Below are 18,841 nucleotides of genomic sequence, written 5' to 3'. Positions count from 1 at the left end.
AAAGCACCTCAAATATGCATTAAAGAGTGACAATGAGGGTTTCTTTCTGGAGCGCGAAAGTATGGAGTCCATCCTTAGTATTTATTCGACATCTCTGTCGAAGGTCCGTGAAATTTGTGGTATTCTTGATATCACCAGGGGTTCTCAGCTGCAGTAGGCAGCTTAAAATTATTGGCACAAGCCTCCATAGCCTCTAATCCGAAAATCACACTTGGCTTTAGATTGCTAACAAATAAGCAACAGTATTACGACTATGTCTTTTAATTAAATATGATTTTTTGAAGGGTGTTTGCTGTCGAGTTGTCCTAGCATATTGAAAATCGAGTCACTGGCCATCTAGATCAGTTCGTGTTGTCATGTGTTATTTTCTGACAACGATGCCTCCAGCTTCGTTGACCGTCATGTGCCTATCGGAATATTCTCGTGGGCGCTGTCAAACGACCCGCCCAAGGATAATATCTTTGCTATGTTATCCCGGGGACTTACCTAACAGGCAAGTTGTTTTGCGTGGGTCTTTATCCACCGGACTATATATATGTGGACCGGGCAACTTAGGCACTAGAACTATCACTACAGCTGCGCCTTGCACCGATTCTGCACATAGATGGCCACGGACCTACAGATAGATGATGCAACAATCGTAGAAATAGATTAACTGTTTGTTAAAAATTAACAATTTCTAGGGGGCTGGTGGGAGAATATTTCACATATACATCCAACTTTGTTTCGTTTAGAACGTGTGATAATATAAAGAGCATACACTATCTGGACTCTACGGCCGCCATTACTAGACCATTAATTTGACATAGCGCAAGCCAGTGTATGGCGTACTTGCCTGATATCATGATTTGAGAAATAGATCTCTGGATAGTTTTTCGGCCCGGAGCGTAACCAATCGGTTGGTTTGGACAAGGAAGTACAGCGGACCCAGTTCATGTATGTTAAGATAGATAGCAAAGTTAGCGGTAGGCCCGCAGATATATACGGGTTTGGATACATCCTGTAGCGCGATTATCCTGCCAAAGACAGCAAACACAGTTGCTAGTCAGAGATCAACTACGATCATGATAGGACTTTGAAAAAAAATAGATGTCATAAGAACGCATCAAATATTTGCTAGGGTTGCCAGTAAAAATACTTTTTTCTTCGAGCGGGTTTGGTTATAAAAGGCTGAAAAGAACATGAGGCTAGTGCAACGTGGCTGGTGAAACCCCTCCACTATTGTGGCGGTGCGCCGCCATACCTGGCCGTTTGGGTGGCTAAGAAAAAAAGTTAAAGAAATTTATGTGGAAGAACCGTGGTGGTGCTCTCACGAATCTTCAAGTCCAACCTTCAACGTCCCTCACGGCCTCCTTCACTCGAAAGAGTCCAGTATTCTACGATAACCATTTACCTAAGCATCCTCGAGTACCTTCTACACCGGCCTAAGAATCAATTCTGCAGCAGCATTAGCTGGATTTCCACACCTCGACCACAATGTCGGACTCTGAAGAACCGCAGCAGAAGACCGTTATCGGTATAGCCTTTGGCAATTCTAACAGCTCTATCGCTTTTACCTCACTTGTATGTGGCTCTAGGTCCCGTCTTTGGAGAAATTTGCTAATTGAATTGGTCTCACAGGACGGAAAAGCCGAAGTCATTGCCAACGAAGAAGGAGGTACGATATTATACACCCACCAATTCTCCGATCAAGGGATATCAATTATCTAACGGGGTTATTACACCTCAGACCGTCAAATTCCATCGGTATTATCTTACGTTGGAGACGAGGAGTATCATGGCGCCCAGGCGAAGTCGCAATTGATCAGGAATCCAAAGAACACGATTGCATATTTCAGAGACTTCCTAGGGAAATCGTATGTCGTTGCCTCCTTAGTTACTAGATATAGTATAGAATATTGACTAATTTACTCTGTAGTTTCGCCGATATCGATCCCACAAATGCCCACTCCTCTGCTCACCCAATTCAGCATGAAACCGGAGTCGCATTCTCAGTTGAAGAGAAGACCGACGCTGAGCCATCTACCCTCACTGTTTCCGAAGTTACCACCCGCCATATCAAGCGTCTCCAAGAATCTGCTGCTGATTTCCTCGGAAAGCCAATCGATGGTTGTGTGATTACTGTTCCTACGGACTTCTCGGAAGCGCAACGAAAACTACTCTCTGAAGCTTCCAAGGCATCCGGGCTTGAGGTTCTCCAGATTATCCACGAGCCAGTGGCTTCTCTGCTTGCGTATACTGCTCGTGAAGAAACTTCGCATCCAGTTGACAAGACCGTTCTTGTCCTTGACATCGGTGGTACTCGTACCGATGCCGCTGTTATCGCTTCTCGCGGCGGAATGTTCACACTCCTCGCTACCCAACACGACTACGAACTCGGTGGCCGTCAATTTGATGATGCTCTAGTTGATCACTTTAGCAAAGAGTTCATCAAGAAACACAAGACTGATCCCCGTGAGAATGAACGTTCCTTGGCGAAATTGAAGCTCGAATGCGAGGCTACTAAGAAGACTTTGAGCTTGTCAACCTCTGCTCAAATCAGCATTGAAAGTCTGGCTGGTGGTTTCGATTTCCATTCTACGGTAAATAGGTTAAGGTTTGATCTATTGTCGAAGAAATTGGTTGATCAGATCGTCGGATTGGTTGAGAGTGTGGTTAACAAGGCCGGTATGGACTTGACGGATATCAACGAGGTATTATCCATCACGGTAACCCCAATGATTTTATAAAGCTAACTTTGGTTCGTAGGTCATCCTTGCTGGTGGTACTTCCCACACCCCCAAGATCGCCTCCAGAATCCAACAACTCTTCCCGTCCAACACAGCCGTCCAGGCACCTGCCACTAATCCAAACGCTTTGAACCCCTCGGAACTCAGCGCCCGCGGCGCCGCCATTCAAGCATCCTTGATCGCTGAATTCGAGGCCGAGGATATTGAGCAGTCCACACACCCCGCTGTCACCGTCACCCCTCATCTTCCTAAGCCTATCGGTGTAGCTATCCATTCACCGGAAGGTGACGAGGGCAAAGCCGAGGACAAGGTCTATGTCTTCCTTGACGCTGAGACGGCTGTTCCCGCACGAAGAACCGCTACCTTTGTTGGTACACAGGTTGGAGGTGATGTTTTGATCCGTATCGTTGAGGCGAAGAGGGAGAGCGTTGATGTTACCCCTCCAAAGGAGGTTAAGGAGAAGACTAATGGTACTGATGAAGATGACGATGATGATGAAGAGGAAGAAGAAGAGAGGGTTATTAAGAGGGTCACAGAAGTCGAGAAAGTCATCGCTGAAGCCCTACTGAAGGACGTGAAGAAGGGACAGAAGGTTGAGGTTATGTTGAATGTGGCGGGTGACCTTACATTGACTATCACAGCGAGAGTTATAGGTGGCAAGGGTGGCATCAGAGGTACTGTCCCCGGACGGGCGCAGTAAACTATTTTAGACATGAATACGACTTCTAGAAACTATCCGAAAAGGGTTTGGGGTTCCATATTTCTCGGATGCGTTTCTATTATACTTTTGTGTCTATTTTATTATTTTTCCTTTTATCCCTTTGGAGATGCACATGGAGTTACTCTTTTTTTACTACCAAAAGAATAGGGTAACTAGAGGAGGGTGGCGTCCGTCTACATAGCTTGAATTCATGATTATAGAAGTTATGAAAACACCTGTGCATTTCCATTTCTGAATGGTGTTCGGTAAATGGGATTCTTGATTCGATTTTCCTATATAGATCTGTATAGAAAGTGCTTTTGTTTAACCCCATCGCTTTGCCGTGAGGCTGCTCTAGGTTTTTTTTTTTTTTGTAAATGGTAAGAAGGCAGCGTTCCGGATCGAATAAAATCATTCATAAGGACAATAAATGGGAATTGCGACCGAAATAGAAGCCAGCAAGGCCATTTTGCGGAGTGGATAGAAACTTGATGAGGAAATAGAATGGCCACAAAAGAAATGATAACAACCACGTACGGAATAAACAAGTTCTGAGATAACGCCATGAGAGAAATACTCCAGAGAAAGCCATACGCTCGCTTACCATGTCCCGCATTCCGAATATCGACTCGACACCATGACACCAAAATACAAAAAAAAAAAAAATACAAAAGACGAAAGACATTTGTGTAATTCTACTACTTCATAGTCCAGCCAACAGGCACCCTCAACCCCAACAATAACCCCGTCCTCCAGCTTCCGCTTCTTCTCTGGTCGGCTTCCTCCGTACTGACCCTCCCAACCCTATCATAGTCTGCAACAACCTCCAACCCTCTCCTTACAACCTCATCTTGAAAACTATATCTTCCTCTATTCCTATTCCTACAACTTGAATTTTCCGATGCTTTGCGAAGTAAACTCTTCCCCTTTCCTAATGGGGTAGAAATCAACTGTCCATGTGCATCTGCTGATGTTGGCGATGTTGGCGGAGAACTTATAGCCGTACCGCTTAATGTGGTAGTACTAGAGCTATCAATTGGAGAATTGAATAGTGAGCAAGGTAATGGAGAATGTAGACTCCTTCGTCGTCGTGCAGACCGTTGGATATCCTCAAAGTTAACGAACGTAGCAATCGTTTCTAGTGTTTGTCGGCGGGCTCTTGGTGGGGGCGGGGTTAGGATTTCTACTGTATTTGGGATGACAATTGGAGGAGCGGTGATTGATGATTTTGATACTAGGGCCAATTCATCGTCGTCTGAATGGTGCGAGTCTAGCATCCATGATAGAATACCAACTGTGAATATGAAGAAGGCTATGTTGGCAACCTGCCAGAATGTAAGGTTTTGAAGAGGCACGGGGATTGTTATCGGTGGGAGATTCAAGGAGATAGATTGTACGAGGTTGAAGGGAAATGGGAGTTGGGAGTTAAATATTTGGCTGGTGTAAAGTGAGAAGTCGATTGGGCTCGACGGAGCAGCCGGGAGAAGCGTTGGAATGGTATTGAGAGAGAACATGGCGGTGCTGTAGAAATTTGAGGCTGCGGTGAACTGCGAGAAGAGGGACGCCATGATTATTCCTCTATCTCAAAGTAACAATCTAGTCAATTGCGAAGGTATGAGGTTGAGATAACCGATAGATATTAACTTTCTTCCCAGAAAGCCTGATATCCGTTGACGTCGGAGAGTCCGAATTGGGGATCTTGTATTGCGTTGCGTGTGGTCGTTGGGAACATGCGGCTGTTAGAGTTCGACAGGGAAGTGTCTGTGCGACTTTCTGGATTGGAATGTGAAGTTGACGGCCTGTAAATATAGATAGAAACTCCTCCGATTGAAATTGACATCGACGAGGCGTTTTCTTTAAAGTATCGAAAAGAATAATGGCCTGAGGATGAAAAAATATGATGACGGTGGGTTTAGGAGATTGGCCAAATTAAATATTCTTAAAATAATAAACAGCGATCCAAGGGAAGCAATTATATTCCCCCTTGAGAGCCAAGGCTTGAAGGGCAACAAAACCGTATCAAAGCGCGGACCCAAAACCTTTGGTGGATTTTGCCTTCACACCTTGTTTTCGGTTACCGTTGGTCGACGATTGGTTCGTGTGGGTCCTTGAAAGGGCTGTCAAGAAAGTTCTTCTAGTTTTTCAAATGTTGGAAGGAAGAGCCGGTATTAGGTAAAAGTTACAATCTATGTGATCGAAACTAGATGCATTTGAGGTCAAAACCAAGAATCTTCCGCCCATCCGTTTAGCCTTTGAGCGAAGAAGGCGAAGCGGGACTTTTTGTGTCGTCGATGGGTATCCTTGTGCCCTGGCCCGTCTACCTATGTATAAGACGAGGCAAAAGCAGAAAACCACGCAAGCTGCAAGTACGCAAACCGCTGGAAGTTTAGGTTCCTTTTGGTTTCGCTTCCAAAGTAGTGGGATGTAAGATATACTCTGAAGCCGAGCCGCTTGGGTTCGGCGATTGTGAGGAATAGGCAAGTCGAGTGATTTGTTATCGACGGCTAGCGTTGGAGGGGCTAATCTTTTGGTGCTGTAATTCAAGCCGTGCCTCGTTTCAACTTCAAAACTTTTTTCTTTATCAACGTTCGAGCCGAAGGAATTCACCGTCGATAATGTTAAGCCTTGTGAAGTTTTCTGTAAGAATATATGAGTAGGAGGGAAAAAAAAAAAAAAAAAAAAAAAAGAATAGTGTGGCCACAGAGTGACTCCTTCAAAATGTCTCACGCGGGTGTCTACGATAAGCTACAAACAACCCGGCTCCATGCGGGCCCGTTTTGAACGGAAAGTCGAGCCAGGTTTATCGCTGGATGATGTGGTAGTCAATATCAATTTCGCGATTTTCTTCCCCTTCCCAGTATATACTGTAGTTACGAACTACCGTGCGCCCAAGACGTCGAAAGGGCGCATATATGCAATGCATGCACTGTTCTGCATGCATTTAAACGGCCATGCTTTTGTTGCTAGGGCTCTTGGTTGGTTGTATTTGGTTAGTTGAAAGAAAAGGTACATCTTTCAAGGCTCTATAAACGCCGTGGAAGGTTGTACTGATACAAATCCGCTGGATCGTTTCCAAGCCTGCACCAAGGGAAAAGCGAAATGTACTAGTACGCAGGAGCCATACTCTTTTTCTTCGATACAGTATTCCTATAGCCTTCCCTGCTCTTACGAAAATGCTAGTCAATTGCATGTAGTTGCATGATGCAATAAAGGCCCGTTATAACTATTCATGAATCCAGAGCGCCCTAGGGCCAAGGAGTGTGGTAAATTCCGCTCTTTGACGTTGAGCACTCGAGTTTTATCCACGGGCACTCGAGTAATCCTAAGTTGGTATGTAACCAAAACTGAACTTGTCGAAACAATCAGCATAAGGGAACACTGCGATTCCCTTGTTCCTAGCCTTGTTCTACCTTTTCATGAGGTATCTTCCTATCGAGGGGTGGGAAAGTTTACCCCTCCATGATCCAAGGCACTAGCCAATCATTGCAAAGGATCTAGACCATAGTTCTACAAACACTCGCTCAACGTATATAAAATTTTCTCAGCCATCAAAAAACAATTGAGACAATATACTCTTGCTTTCTGATCCCAACCCACCGAAAATGTTGCAAATAACATGTTCCAATTATTAATTATACTCGGGGAGTTGGTATTCCGCTCGATTGCTTTCATTCCTCTGGCTGTTCGCAAATAAGACACCAGGGAAACACCAGAGAGCGATTCATAATTCAATTGCGCAATCAATTGATATTTTTTTTTTAAAGAATGGAACAAGCCTTGAAATAGATGAATCTCACTCTTTCCCCCAGACCCCGGCCCGGCTTGAGCATGGAGATGCCGAAATGTTAACTTCCATGAGCCGAAACCTCTCAACATGAATATCAAGCAGGTATGAAACAACGAGCCACACCTTTCCCTCAAACCTCAGCCCATCCCGGTCCACGTTGATGTTGTCGCACGTTATCAATACGGTTCACAGATAGTGGCTAGTCCCAGCATAGAAGCGGATTACCAGTGCATAAAGCAACATCTTGATATTTGGGGGTGTGTGCTTTGGCTTTTTTTCTTTTTGCTAATTGTTTGGTGATATCAGAGCTCGTTAGTGCGTTGATCGATAGGATTCTCCACTTGTATAAAAACATACAAATTCTCTATCTGTTCTTTTTACGAGCTACGGGCAAGGGCATCTACATACGCCATTCGGGAAGTCGAAGCGTCGTTTTCGTCGGAAACAGTTGGATTGTGAGATATCAAAATACCTAGTTGCAAGTGGGGGTCAAGGGGCTAGATTTTTCTAGCGCTCTCCAATCGTGATGGTGATATATACGAGGTCTCGGAAGCATTCTCGTTCGCTTTTGGGCGTTTTGCGATATTGAAATCCTATGGGCGTTTTTGCCCACTAACCCCAAGCCTCCTAAGCTTGGGAATATACTACGCAAACGGCACAGGCAGCCTTATCGTAAGGAATCCAACACCAACGAAGCAGCTAACAGGGTTTCTCTAAGGGCTGGTAGCGAAGCTAAAAGCGGGTTGAAAAAGCGAATATCAAAATGTCACGATTTTCGAGGGGATTCCTTGTTTGGTGCATGTCAATTGTAACGGATATACGTATTATGCGGGTCTTTCTTTAAATTTAGTGGGTTTGGTTTTGATTGTTCAGCGTTCGAGTTCGTTCGGCCCCGCTTTAGCTTCCAAGATCCTGAGTGCTGATTGTCAGTTCACAATTGACCTCACGGAACTCCCCACCCGATACGATCGACTCGATTTCCCTGGCTCTTGCATACGGGATTTATGCATACAACGTTCTTGGAGGGAGGTCAATGCGGCACCGTGCAGCTACAGCCTAGCCTACCTACATACATCACGCACGGGACAATGCAATGTTGGTTCGATATTGACATCCATGGATCCACTCGCAACAGCAACACACGTTTTTAGAAACTTCCCAGTGCCTATCAGGTTAGCTTCACGCTTGAGGTTGCGAATTCTCCCTCATAATGACGTTTAGGTAACGAAAGCTAAAATCAAAATCCACGCAGCTATTGGAGTCTATGAATGAACTGTGTACTTGGATGCTTCTTTCTCTGAGGATCGATCGATCAATTGAGGCTACCCCGATTGTATAATTTAGAGTCTAAGCTAAGTGTCTTGTGCGCGACTCCCTGACGAGTTAGTCTGAGGTACGCATGAGGTATATACAATTGAAGACAATTGGCATAGCCAAAAGAATACCTATTTACAACAAAAAGAACACGAAATCGCCAGCTGAAGGCTAGTAAGGAATATCACATCACATAGACCCGATATGACATATATCGCCTATCACTATCACACGCCCGAGATCCTCCCGATAAGACATCCAACGCTCAAGGACCCCTATCGGAAAGATAACCCTTCCGAGCAGCCTAGCCTGACTAGTAAAGCTATTGAATAACTAGTTCCACTTATGCTGGCTCTCCCGAAGGACCCGCAATTGTCTGTGACAATGGTGGCGGAGACCCAAAGTTCGGTGTACCGTCGGAGTTCCAATTGACCTTCTGAGCCATGGTATATCTGTTGCCATCACATGCGCCGTTGGAGTTACCAGTGGCATGGTAGACGTTCCAGATTTCTGTGCCATCGGGACTTGTAAAGAAGCTATAGCAACGTTAGAGCCTACTCAAAATCGCTTGAAGTTATTGTAAAATATATCGACTTACCCGTTATGTCCGGCTCCGTAATTGCCATTAGCACCCTGGAATACCGGTCCCTTCTTCGTCCAACTGCTCGCTTGCAAAGGATCACCACTCCCCTTATACGTCAACAACCCAAGTTGATAGCTACTCGTCCAACAATACGAGGCCGAGAATACAATCATAGTCTTCCCACCACCATACAAAGCCGCAGGACCTTCGTTAACCGCACCTCCAACGACCTCCCATGAATTCGTGGGTTCGGAGAGTAAATATGGCGTTTGAATGGTATACGGATTACTCATTTTAGCAATATACATCGACTGCCTCCCCGCTGGTGAAAAGCGAGACCAAACGAGGTAGTATGCATCTGGGAATCTAAGGATCGAACCATCGATTCCCCAGACGCCGGATTCGAGAGCGCGCTTGTAGGTGTATCTATCGAGGATGTTGGTTCCACCTTCGAGGACATGCATGCGCTGGCCGCCGCAGCATTCTTGTGTCCCCGCGGTGTAGTATAAATACCATCTGTTATCAAGCCAGTGGACTTCCGGGGCCCAGAAGTTACCGGAGCGGGAGGCGGTACTGTCGGTCCAGATTGTAGTCGGGGAGGCGGTTTTGAGACCAGCTAGGGTGGTGGCACGGGTTACTTGGATGTTCGTCCAGGTTGTCGTTAGGAGGTAGTAGTAACCACCGGTATAGACTATGAAAGGGTCAGAGCCATTGGGGTTCTTGAGAGGATTTTGAAAGTTGCGAGCATCAACGATGGAGAGGGAGAAGGCAAGCCAGGTGGCTGCCGTGGAGAGGAACTTCAAGCCAAACATTGTGCCGATGCTGCGCTTATTGTTTGGACTGTGCGCTCAAAGATTTAGGGATATCGAACTGGATGGCTCCATGGCTCCTTATAAGCAATGCATCTTGAACGACCATAGCTACCCGCTACGTTGACCCGTATGCCGAACGTCAACCTAGTCCTTTGTTCCTTCAAGCCCTAAATTTCCATCTTCACGTAATCCCCTCTCCGTCATCTCCAATATGGAGAAATTTCAACCACCCAATCCGCCCGGTTAAAGCTAAGCCGGACAACAAGAAGCTTCCAAGCCAGGGAACGACTCGATCCGAAAGCCTATATTGCATATCTTAACATGTCGTGGTGTATCTGGATGGCTTACGATTAGTGGAAAATTAGTATACTCCGACCAGGAACAAGATTCTGGGGTAATAAGGAAGCCAGCAACCATGGATCGACTGTCGAAGAGGTTTCAAAGTGGGGTAAGAAGACATTCATCCGGACCGATTAAGCTCAAAGCTTGCATTTCGAAATTTCGTCTCCTTAGAATCGACTATGCAGAACGCGGATATATCTATATTCGCAACTTCTAAACCTCGGCTAGTGTATCGTTAAAGATGTAAAGTTTGGTTTATGTGCGACAACTGTGGGGAAATATCCCGGAGACACGGACCGTTCCCCTGCATGCCGACGTTCGATTTAGCCTTTCAGCTCGCATCGAATCTCGATATCTGAGAACACGAGCACGAAAAGGCATATAGGTCAGATTCCACATAACTACACAGAACCGCAAGAGCTGAGTACCTACCTAATAAATAAATAGCAGTTAGTTTCAATATTAGAATATTACGATATCGATACACATTGCGAGCAAAGTTTTGAGCCTGGGCTTCGAACATCCCTGTGGTATTTTAAGTCTTCAACACAATTCCCACCTAACTTGGAATTGATCGGTTAATTAGTACTGACGTTCGATACTCCAGAGGGGGTATTATATCCACTCGACGCACGCATTAATCGGTCTGGTAGTTTTGTACCTTCACTCAACTTATCATGAATATGCACTTTAGGAGTAAAAACACTAAGCAAAGGTGTATTTGGAGAACTCCAACGAAGGGGCTGGTTTACAGATGAATTGAGCGCGCGTGCACAAGGCAAGATAGAACAAGACCGGTCACTAATGAATTACATATATATATTGAAGAACCCAAACCCCTTCCATAAACTCTGCGCTGCAGATAGCTTACGTATGTATGCACAGCAAGCCGATGCAGCAAAGAAGTTATATATGTCAAGGTCACCGGATTACATTTATATATTTCTGCTTATAGCTATCCGCGCCCCTCTGCAAGTCCTGAACCTAATCCTGCAAGTCATGAGGGGAATGTGAAGGCTTATGGATTAGGTATCCTCGAGCCCTTGATTCAGGATTTGAATCGCATCCATGCATGAGAAGAAAGGAAAATTAAAATTGATGGCTAGCATGGAACCACTCACAGTAGCGCTTTATAAATTTAATCCATCGCTCTTTTTTACTAATCGTCTACTTTGTAATTGTTAGAGAGAGCTGAATAAATCTCAAGGAACCCGTCGATATCGATATCATCTTTTGACGGGCACCAACACAAAATATCCAACACCACGCCTCAAATTTAACCCTCAAAACAGATGTTTCTCAAACGGGAGTCCTGTATCCCTCCATTATACAATTCCAAGCAGAGATCCTATATACACCTCCCCAAAAAATATATACACCTCCCCAAAAAATACATATACCCAAATATAAAACCCTAGTAGTAAGTACTTAAGTATATACACCTATCTTACACTCACTCACTCACTCGACCTCCTGCCCCACCTCCTTCCTCCCCTTCTCCCTCGTATACCCCTCCACACTCTTCACTAACTTCTTAAACGGCACTCTATTAACCTTCCTCCCCACCCCCTTTCCCCCCACCTTCCTTCCCTTATCCCATCCCTTCCTTCCATCCTTTTTCTTACTCTTCCCCACACTCACAACGCCCGTCTCCTCCCTCTCCCTCTCCCTCCTCCCTCTCTCCCTTTCAATAACAACCTTCTTGCTCTCCCTCACAACCTTCGTCTTCGCGCCCCAAACCCACAGGTCACCCCATTTCGCTTTCCTAGCGTCGGTATACGCCTTCTTACTAAAACTATTCGGTACGATCCACCGCTCTAGATCTCCATGCCTGGTACAAACGTCTAGTGTAACGTGGTGGTCACCCTTTATGGGCGGTAGTATAAGCCGTGGTTGGAGGTGCATATATCCCCTCTTTTCTTCCTCCGAATATTCTTTATTGATTTTATCAACCGCCATGGGTAATAACTTCGGTTTCCTCCCTTCTTCGGCTGACTCTCTCCGTCGCTTCGCAGTTTCTTGTTCCACTGCCAGATTTTCATCCTTTTTGACCCCACGACGGACGGAGAGGTAACTGAAGAATGCGTTTGTGTGGTCTGTATAACCTGATACTACCCGTTGGGCTATGATAGTCCGTTGGTATTTTTGGGGGAATTTACAGACGTCGTTGGATTTGAAGATTGTGCGTTGGTTGGAGTGCATTGGACATTCGGTGTGGTTTGTGCAGGGGGCTATTATCATTCCGTCTTCTAGTTTCCCTGCGAGGGTGGAGGGGGCGGATTCCTTTGAGGTGGATTTTGGGGTCGGTTGTCCTAGGCCCAGGATATCTTCTTCGATAGGGGCGGAGATGTCGTCGACTTCTAGGGTATCTTCTGAAGAATCTTTTTTCTTTTCGGACAATGGGGATTTTATCCATTTTCGAAGCAGTCGTTGTCTAGCGCTGGCGATGCTGTTGAAGCCGTCGATGTTGCCGAGTTCGATGAGACATAGGACGCCGCCGGGGGTGAGGAGTTGCCAGAGGTTGTCGATGTGGTGTTGGAAGATGTTTTCCTTTTTGATGTGTTCGAGGGTGTAGCTTGCGAAGATTAGGTCGTAGCTACGTTTTGGGTTCACGGGGGGTTGTTTTTTGTCATCTGTTTGTGGTGATTGCGAGGGGTCGTCTTGCCAGGTTATTTCGCCCATGTCGTCTTCTTTTTCTCCTTCGATATCGATTTCTGTCGATTCTTCGTTGGAGGATGAAAATGGACCGGAATCATCCCACCTGACATTCCCATGAACCGCTGAGAAATAAGGTACCCGTGGTAAAAAGGTCGTATTCGCCAGTACCTTGGACGCCAGACTCCTAACATGCGGAGAAGCCGTCACAACCGTTGCCTCAAACTTGAAGTTTTCATCCAAACTCGCCGCTTTAACACCTTCGACTCCATGACCCCAATCCCATGTCCCATCCGTCTCCCCACCCGATACAATCGCATCCCCTTCATATTTCTCCGCAGGATTGGAAGAAGAAGTCTCTTCCAACCTCCTCTCCTCCTCCGCCATATTCTCCGCCTTCACAATATCCCCCCAAGCCAAAACCCCCGCTCCACCACCACCAACGTCCAAAACTTTCTTAACACCCTTCGCCCACTCCCCACCGAGCCGTCTTCTAATCTCCGTCGCAACCCCCAAGTTAACAGCATACACCTCCGGCATGACAACCCCCAACCATACCGCCGCATCCAATCTATCACCTCTATGGGCCTCGGGACTAAGATTTGGATGATACCCACTTTTCCCACCTTTCGCGAGTCCCTTAATCGTCCCCGCGCCCGTAGGCGCTCGAATGGGAGGTGGGTTATACAAAAAAGCGCGTTCGCGGAGATGTTCGAGTTTCGTGTCTTTCAGGAGGGAGACGGTGGTATTCTGCAATGACTTCGGAACAAACACCGTAGATGGATGGGTCGCGAACCGTCCGCGTAGGGTTAGCGGATGTGTTCGCACATACTCCTCGCCTTCTTCTCCTGCTTTGCCGGAAGGTGTATCAAGTGCCTTCGTAATCTCCGCAGCGGCAGCACGAGCATCGAGTAAAGCCTGAAGTTTCGATTCTTCCATGGGATCTTTAAACGACGTCGGTGGCACAAACTCCTTCTCCTCCTTCTCCTCAACAACCTGCATAACCTCCTCCTCTTCCTCATCACCACCCCTCTTCAACGGCCTTCCCTCCTCATCAACAGGGCCGTAATAACTCACAACCCCATTTTCGAGTGTATACCCCCCTTCTTCCCCCCCTTCACCGCCACCTCGAACGGCATTAACCCCATCGATAACTAACACCGCTTCTTCGAATAACATCCCATCGGACATTAAACCTTCAATCTCAGCTGCTTCGTTGACATTCCACCAACGCTTTGGTTCGCCGTAGAGGGTATTCCAAAGGCGTTGGTCCGGTGGGGAGAGGAGACCCGTGGGGAGGGTGTCTTGCCATTTTATGCGGAGGGATTTGATGTACGGTAGCGAAGTAGAAGGGGAGATTGGCTCGTCTTCTTGGGATTCTGGGGTTTCGAAGGTGGGTGGGTGGGTTGGAGAGGATTGTAGCGTAGACCTAGTAGTCGAGAAGCAACGGCGGTATGTCGAAGTAGCTTGTATGGTGGTGACGGTGGGAGTACTCGTCAACCCCACCGTCGCACGATGATGAAAAACTGGACTACTCCGTTTTGAAAGGCGGGATGAAAGTTGGCAGAATAGACATATCGATTGCGGCGTTAATCGGCGTGCCGTCGACATTGTCATTTTTTTATTTCATCCACTGACCTTTTTAATCGAAAATGGTAGGAGGGGGTGTAATGGGTTTTGCGGAGAAATTTGTTGCGTTTCGTTCTGGTCGGCTGGCAAAAAAAGTCTGGGGCAATTGGAAGGCTGCTTATTGGCTGGGCGCACGACATCCACGAGCGTGCGCATGGGTACATGATATATGAAGTATCATGAAAATGAATTCCCTTTAAACTATAGACAAGAAAAAAAGAGCTAAAAGGAATAAACCTGAAAGGTACTTAAGTAACAAGCCGGAGGGGTAAAAGAGGAGCTAAGTGTAAGAGTAGTGTGCATTGTAAAAGGTCATCCCGTCGTCCCAGTCCAAAACCCCGCCGCCATTCAATTATCCACTTCTACCTTTTTCATGGTAGCTTTGGAAGTAAAGGTTCTCCCTGCAGGTGAAAAAAAACAAAAGACGACAGAAAAAAAAAACACCGTCAAAGGGTACGATATATATCCAGCATCGTTTTTTTGGTTAACAAAAAGATACAAAAAAGGGAAAAACACTTTTAGGTACTAGATAAACCCCCCCAATTTTGCCCCATTGAAAACGGAAAACAACAAAAAGGGCATTTACAATTCATCCTTGCCAGCTTCCTCGACGACGACGACCTGGTAGATTATTAGCAAGGGTGTATGTATATGTGCGTAGAGGATCTTATCAACTTACAGTCTTAGTCGCCTCGGGTTCCTCGACAGTAACAGTCTCAGTTTCAACGACGGCCTGATGAAACATTAGCACAAATCCAGCCTCTGGTTTATCAAGGTCCCAAACTTACCTCTGGCTCAACCCACTCGATGGCAGTCTCCTCACCGTCCGGCCCGATCTCAACCGACGGTCTCTCCTCACTGGCAACGGAAGCATCAGCAGGTGGCGCAGCATCTCCCTCAGCCTCAAGTTTCCTGCTCTTGGTGTTGGCCTCGGCCTCAGCTGGCGCGGCAGATTCCGCGGCCTTAGCTGGGGCAGCAGACTCCGCAGCCTTTTCACCTTCGGTGGCAGGTTCGACGGCCTCTGGCTCAGCGGCTACGGTATCGCCATTTTGGACAGCCTCAACCTGGTCTTCATCAACGAGAACCTCGTTTCCATGTTGATCGATAACGCGGGTCTTGGTCGCGTATTTGGTCTCAAAGGCGACACCTTCCTCTATCAAAGCCTTGACTTCTTCTTCACTGAGAAGGTTTCCATCCTGATCTCTGTACTCGACCTTCTCCTCCTGGCTGACGACGGAACCGAGAAGTTTAGCCTTGTCCTCGATCTTAGCCGCCTTGGAAGCTCCGGGAGCCTTCTTCTTCTTCTTTCCATCCTTTGAAACAGCAATTTGTTCGTGAACTTGGGCTTGTTCGCCGGCCTTGGCGGCGCCGCTAGCGGTCGCCGCACCACCGGTAGCACCGGACTTGGACGGAGTATACTTGGCATATTGCTCGTAGGTATCAAAGAAGGTGTTGCAATCCCAATCCCACTTGGTGAAAAGCTTGACGCGCTTGCATTCAGCCTTGGTCCACTGGTTACCGTAGACGATCGGGCTGTACAACCAGAAGACAACAACGCTGGCGCTGAGGTATCCGATGGTAGCCAACAATGCGATGGAAGCGTTGGCACGGAGGCCAGCGAAGTTGAGTCTGGCCCAAACGAAGTCCCAGATCTGGCAGACGGCAATGATACCGAAGAAGAGGGCTGGGAAGTAGTGGTGCAAGAAGAGCTGACGCTTCATGAGGAAGAATGGGAAGTAGTGGAAGGCCCAGCCGAGGATATTGGCACCGATCTCGAAGTCGAAGCGGCGGAAGTTCTCGACATCGTAGTCCTTGAAGCCACGTTGCCACCTGAGGAGGGCGATACCCTTGAAGAGGATGTACAGAACAACGGCACCGGTGGTGCTGTACCAGATGAGCGGGTTACCCATGAGGTAAATTTGACGGTGGTCACGGCCCCAGAAGTTGATACCACGCTTGAGGAGCGGCCAGGAGTCGGGTCTGGAGTCCCAGGCGTGGCTGTCGACCAAACCGGCGTTGGTCCTCCACATGACCTTCTGCAATTCCCAGAACTTTCCGAGGAAACCAGGGTTCCTGTAGTTGATCATCTCGACATCCGGCCCCTTGAGCTGTGGGTGGATGTTCTGCTCGACGAACCAGACCGAGTTGGGGAGAGTACCACCCTTGGCGCAAGTAACTTCCTGTTGCTCATAACCCCAGCTCGGAAGCTTGACCTTGTGGGAGAACAAGACGCAGCCGGTCATGACGTGAACGAGCTTGAAGCGAGTCTCGATGGTCCTGACACGTTCCTTGGCAATGGATCCCTTAGACATGCTCTTGATGATCTCGATACGGAAGTAGTCGTTGGCATCGCCATCGAAGCCCTCGTAACCGTAAGCGGAGACTTCGTTTTGCCAATCGGCGTCGGTGACAGGCGGTCTGACGTCATGGGAGTGGACTCTGCGGTGGGTGGGGTTGTGGTATAGCTTGATGGTATCGCCGTCCTTGAGAAGAACCGGTGGGGTGATGGCATCGAAACCGCTGATACCGAGGCCACCCTCCGGCTTGGTGGTGTTCTCGACCGTGAAGAAGTTGTTGTCATCCTTGTGCGGGTAGAGAGTGATCTGTTGCTGCTTGGAACCGCTGGGGTACATGTGGTTGTGGGAGTGGAGGTATCCACCCTGGGTATTCCAGTGGCGGAGGGTGATCCTGGAACCGTAGGCGACATCGGCCGGGACGGCCTTCATCTGTTTGGTATTGAGGGTGGATTGGAACTGAGCGGACATGAAACCATCGCCGTCACCGGGGTTGGTGAGGCAGAGGAAGTGGATCCAGAACATGAACATGTAGAAGGCCAACGGGATGGCAATCAAGCAGAGCGCACGAGCGGCGACGTGTTTGAACCAGAGTTGGACGGAGACATTCTTGGTATCGCCGAGGAGGAGCCAGAGCTGGAGAACGGTGATGCTACCGACCCAGGCGATCGTGAAGAGACCGACCCACTTGACGGAGAGGGTGGCACCGAGACCGAGACCGCTGGCGGCCAACCAGAACCACCAGTTGGGGCCAAACCAAGCACCGGGTCCGAGAGCGTGCTGGTTCATGAAGGAAGTCCATGAGAGGGCGGTAAGGGCGGTGAAGCAGACGAGCGGGGAGTCCAAGAGGATCAATCTGGACTGGGTGACCAAGCCGTTTTCTAAACCAGCCGAATATTAGCTTTTTGAAATATTTTTCAAAGCAATCGATACGAAGAATGGCACCCACCGAAAGTGATGAAACCGGCGCCCAGGATGGCAGCAAAAGTAGAGCATCCGGCAGCCTTTATGGTGAGGAAAGCGGTGGGGACGACGAAGATACCGAGAACGGCAGGCAACAACCTCATGGCGACATATGGGACACCCGGTTCAAGGTAGTCCTTGCCGATTTCCTTGAAGTCGAAGGAGCCATCGAAACCAGCGAGGAAACCGGCGAGGGTGATGAGAAGCTTAGCCAACGGAGGGTGGACGTCCATGAAGAACTTGCCCTTGATGTATTTGGTAGCGAACCCGCCGAAGCTATCGGATATCATCAAAAAGTTAGCCATTGTACGTCACACGCGCGCCAATTTATTTTCTCCAGCCCCATATAGAAAGATGGAGAGAAGGTATACATACTGGACTTCATCAAAGACGACCGAGGTAGGCTGGTGTATTCTGAAGAGACGGACAAAGACAGCGAGAACGGTGAGGGCGACGAGAATGGACCAGTCGGAGCTGGGAAGGCTGAAGATGTCAAAGTCCCGAATGGTTCCCCATGTCGACCAGTAATTTGATTTTGTGCCAGATGATGCCGAAGCCTTACCGGACTTCTTTTTGGAAGAGGCAGCTCCGGTTGGAGAAGCGGGAGTAGGCGACCGCGAGCGAGACCTGCCGCGGTCTGAGGCGTCGGCGGCGAGGTTGTTGGACTTCTTCTTGGTCGTCATTGTGACGGACGACCTAAATCCCAATAGGGCCTTTTTACCTTATGGCAGAGGTACGAAGGTATTGAATCGAAGCCCAGATGGTAAAAGTGATGATGATAATGGATGAAGGGAGGAAGGGAAGGGAGAATGGGAAAGGGTGGTCGTTCTTTATGTTAGAGGCCAAAGCATGGGGCTAAAGTGTATCGTGTCTTTAATTGTGGTTGCAGCAGAACAGCCCGGCGGAAATGGCAATATGGCTAGATCGATACAACGCCCCTCCAAAATACACCGTTTGATACCATCCAGCCACTAATAGGGAACAAGCATCAGCCTTAATTTAGTAGAGCCAAAACGGTGGAGATTAACTCGAC

At 47.7% G+C, this 18,841-nt stretch overlaps 5 protein-coding genes across 5 annotated transcripts; 1 reads left to right on the top strand and 4 right to left on the bottom strand.

Annotated features, from left to right (window-relative positions):
• Positions 1–1,476: 1,476 nt before the first annotated feature.
• Positions 1,477–3,429, top strand: DFL_001194 (uncharacterized protein; the record flags this gene model as incomplete). The annotated part of the gene is made up of 5 exons (XM_067629776.1): positions 1,477–1,563; positions 1,621–1,657; positions 1,730–1,856; positions 1,919–2,693; positions 2,749–3,429. The coding sequence occupies 5 exons, from the start codon at positions 1,477–1,479 to the stop codon at positions 3,427–3,429; spliced, it is 1,707 nt and encodes a 568-aa protein (XP_067495763.1).
• Positions 3,430–4,127: 698 nt separating this feature from the next.
• Positions 4,128–4,997, bottom strand: DFL_001193 (uncharacterized protein; the record flags this gene model as incomplete). The annotated part of the gene is made up of 1 exon (XM_067629775.1): positions 4,128–4,997. The coding sequence occupies one exon, from the start codon at positions 4,995–4,997 to the stop codon at positions 4,128–4,130; it is 870 nt and encodes a 289-aa protein (XP_067495762.1).
• Positions 4,998–8,873: 3,876 nt separating this feature from the next.
• Positions 8,874–9,925, bottom strand: DFL_001192 (uncharacterized protein; the record flags this gene model as incomplete). Its single annotated transcript, XM_067629774.1, has 2 exons — positions 8,874–9,066; positions 9,129–9,925. 2 exons carry the CDS (start codon positions 9,923–9,925, stop codon positions 8,874–8,876), a joined length of 990 nt encoding a protein of 329 aa, XP_067495761.1.
• A 1,803-nt stretch (positions 9,926–11,728) lies between these two features.
• DFL_001191 (uncharacterized protein) lies at positions 11,729–14,539 on the bottom strand (the record flags this gene model as incomplete). Its single annotated transcript, XM_067629773.1, has 1 exon — positions 11,729–14,539. One exon carries the CDS (start codon positions 14,537–14,539, stop codon positions 11,729–11,731), a length of 2,811 nt encoding a protein of 936 aa, XP_067495760.1.
• Positions 14,540–15,133: 594 nt separating this feature from the next.
• On the bottom strand, positions 15,134–18,491 carry DFL_001190 (uncharacterized protein; the record flags this gene model as incomplete). The annotated part of the gene is made up of 5 exons (XM_067629772.1): positions 15,134–15,172; positions 15,231–15,284; positions 15,340–17,726; positions 17,795–18,084; positions 18,184–18,491. 5 exons carry the CDS (start codon positions 18,489–18,491, stop codon positions 15,134–15,136), a joined length of 3,078 nt encoding a protein of 1,025 aa, XP_067495759.1.
• Between the last annotated feature and the right edge of the window lie 350 nt (positions 18,492–18,841).

Source organism: Arthrobotrys flagrans, assembly GCF_004000055.1.
Source record: "Arthrobotrys flagrans strain CBS H-5679 chromosome Unknown unitig_15, whole genome shotgun sequence".
Taxonomy (NCBI): Eukaryota; Fungi; Ascomycota; class Orbiliomycetes; order Orbiliales; family Orbiliaceae; genus Arthrobotrys; species Arthrobotrys flagrans.
The sequence above is the reverse complement of the archived record's forward strand: the minus strand, read 5'-3'. Positions and strand labels throughout refer to the sequence as shown.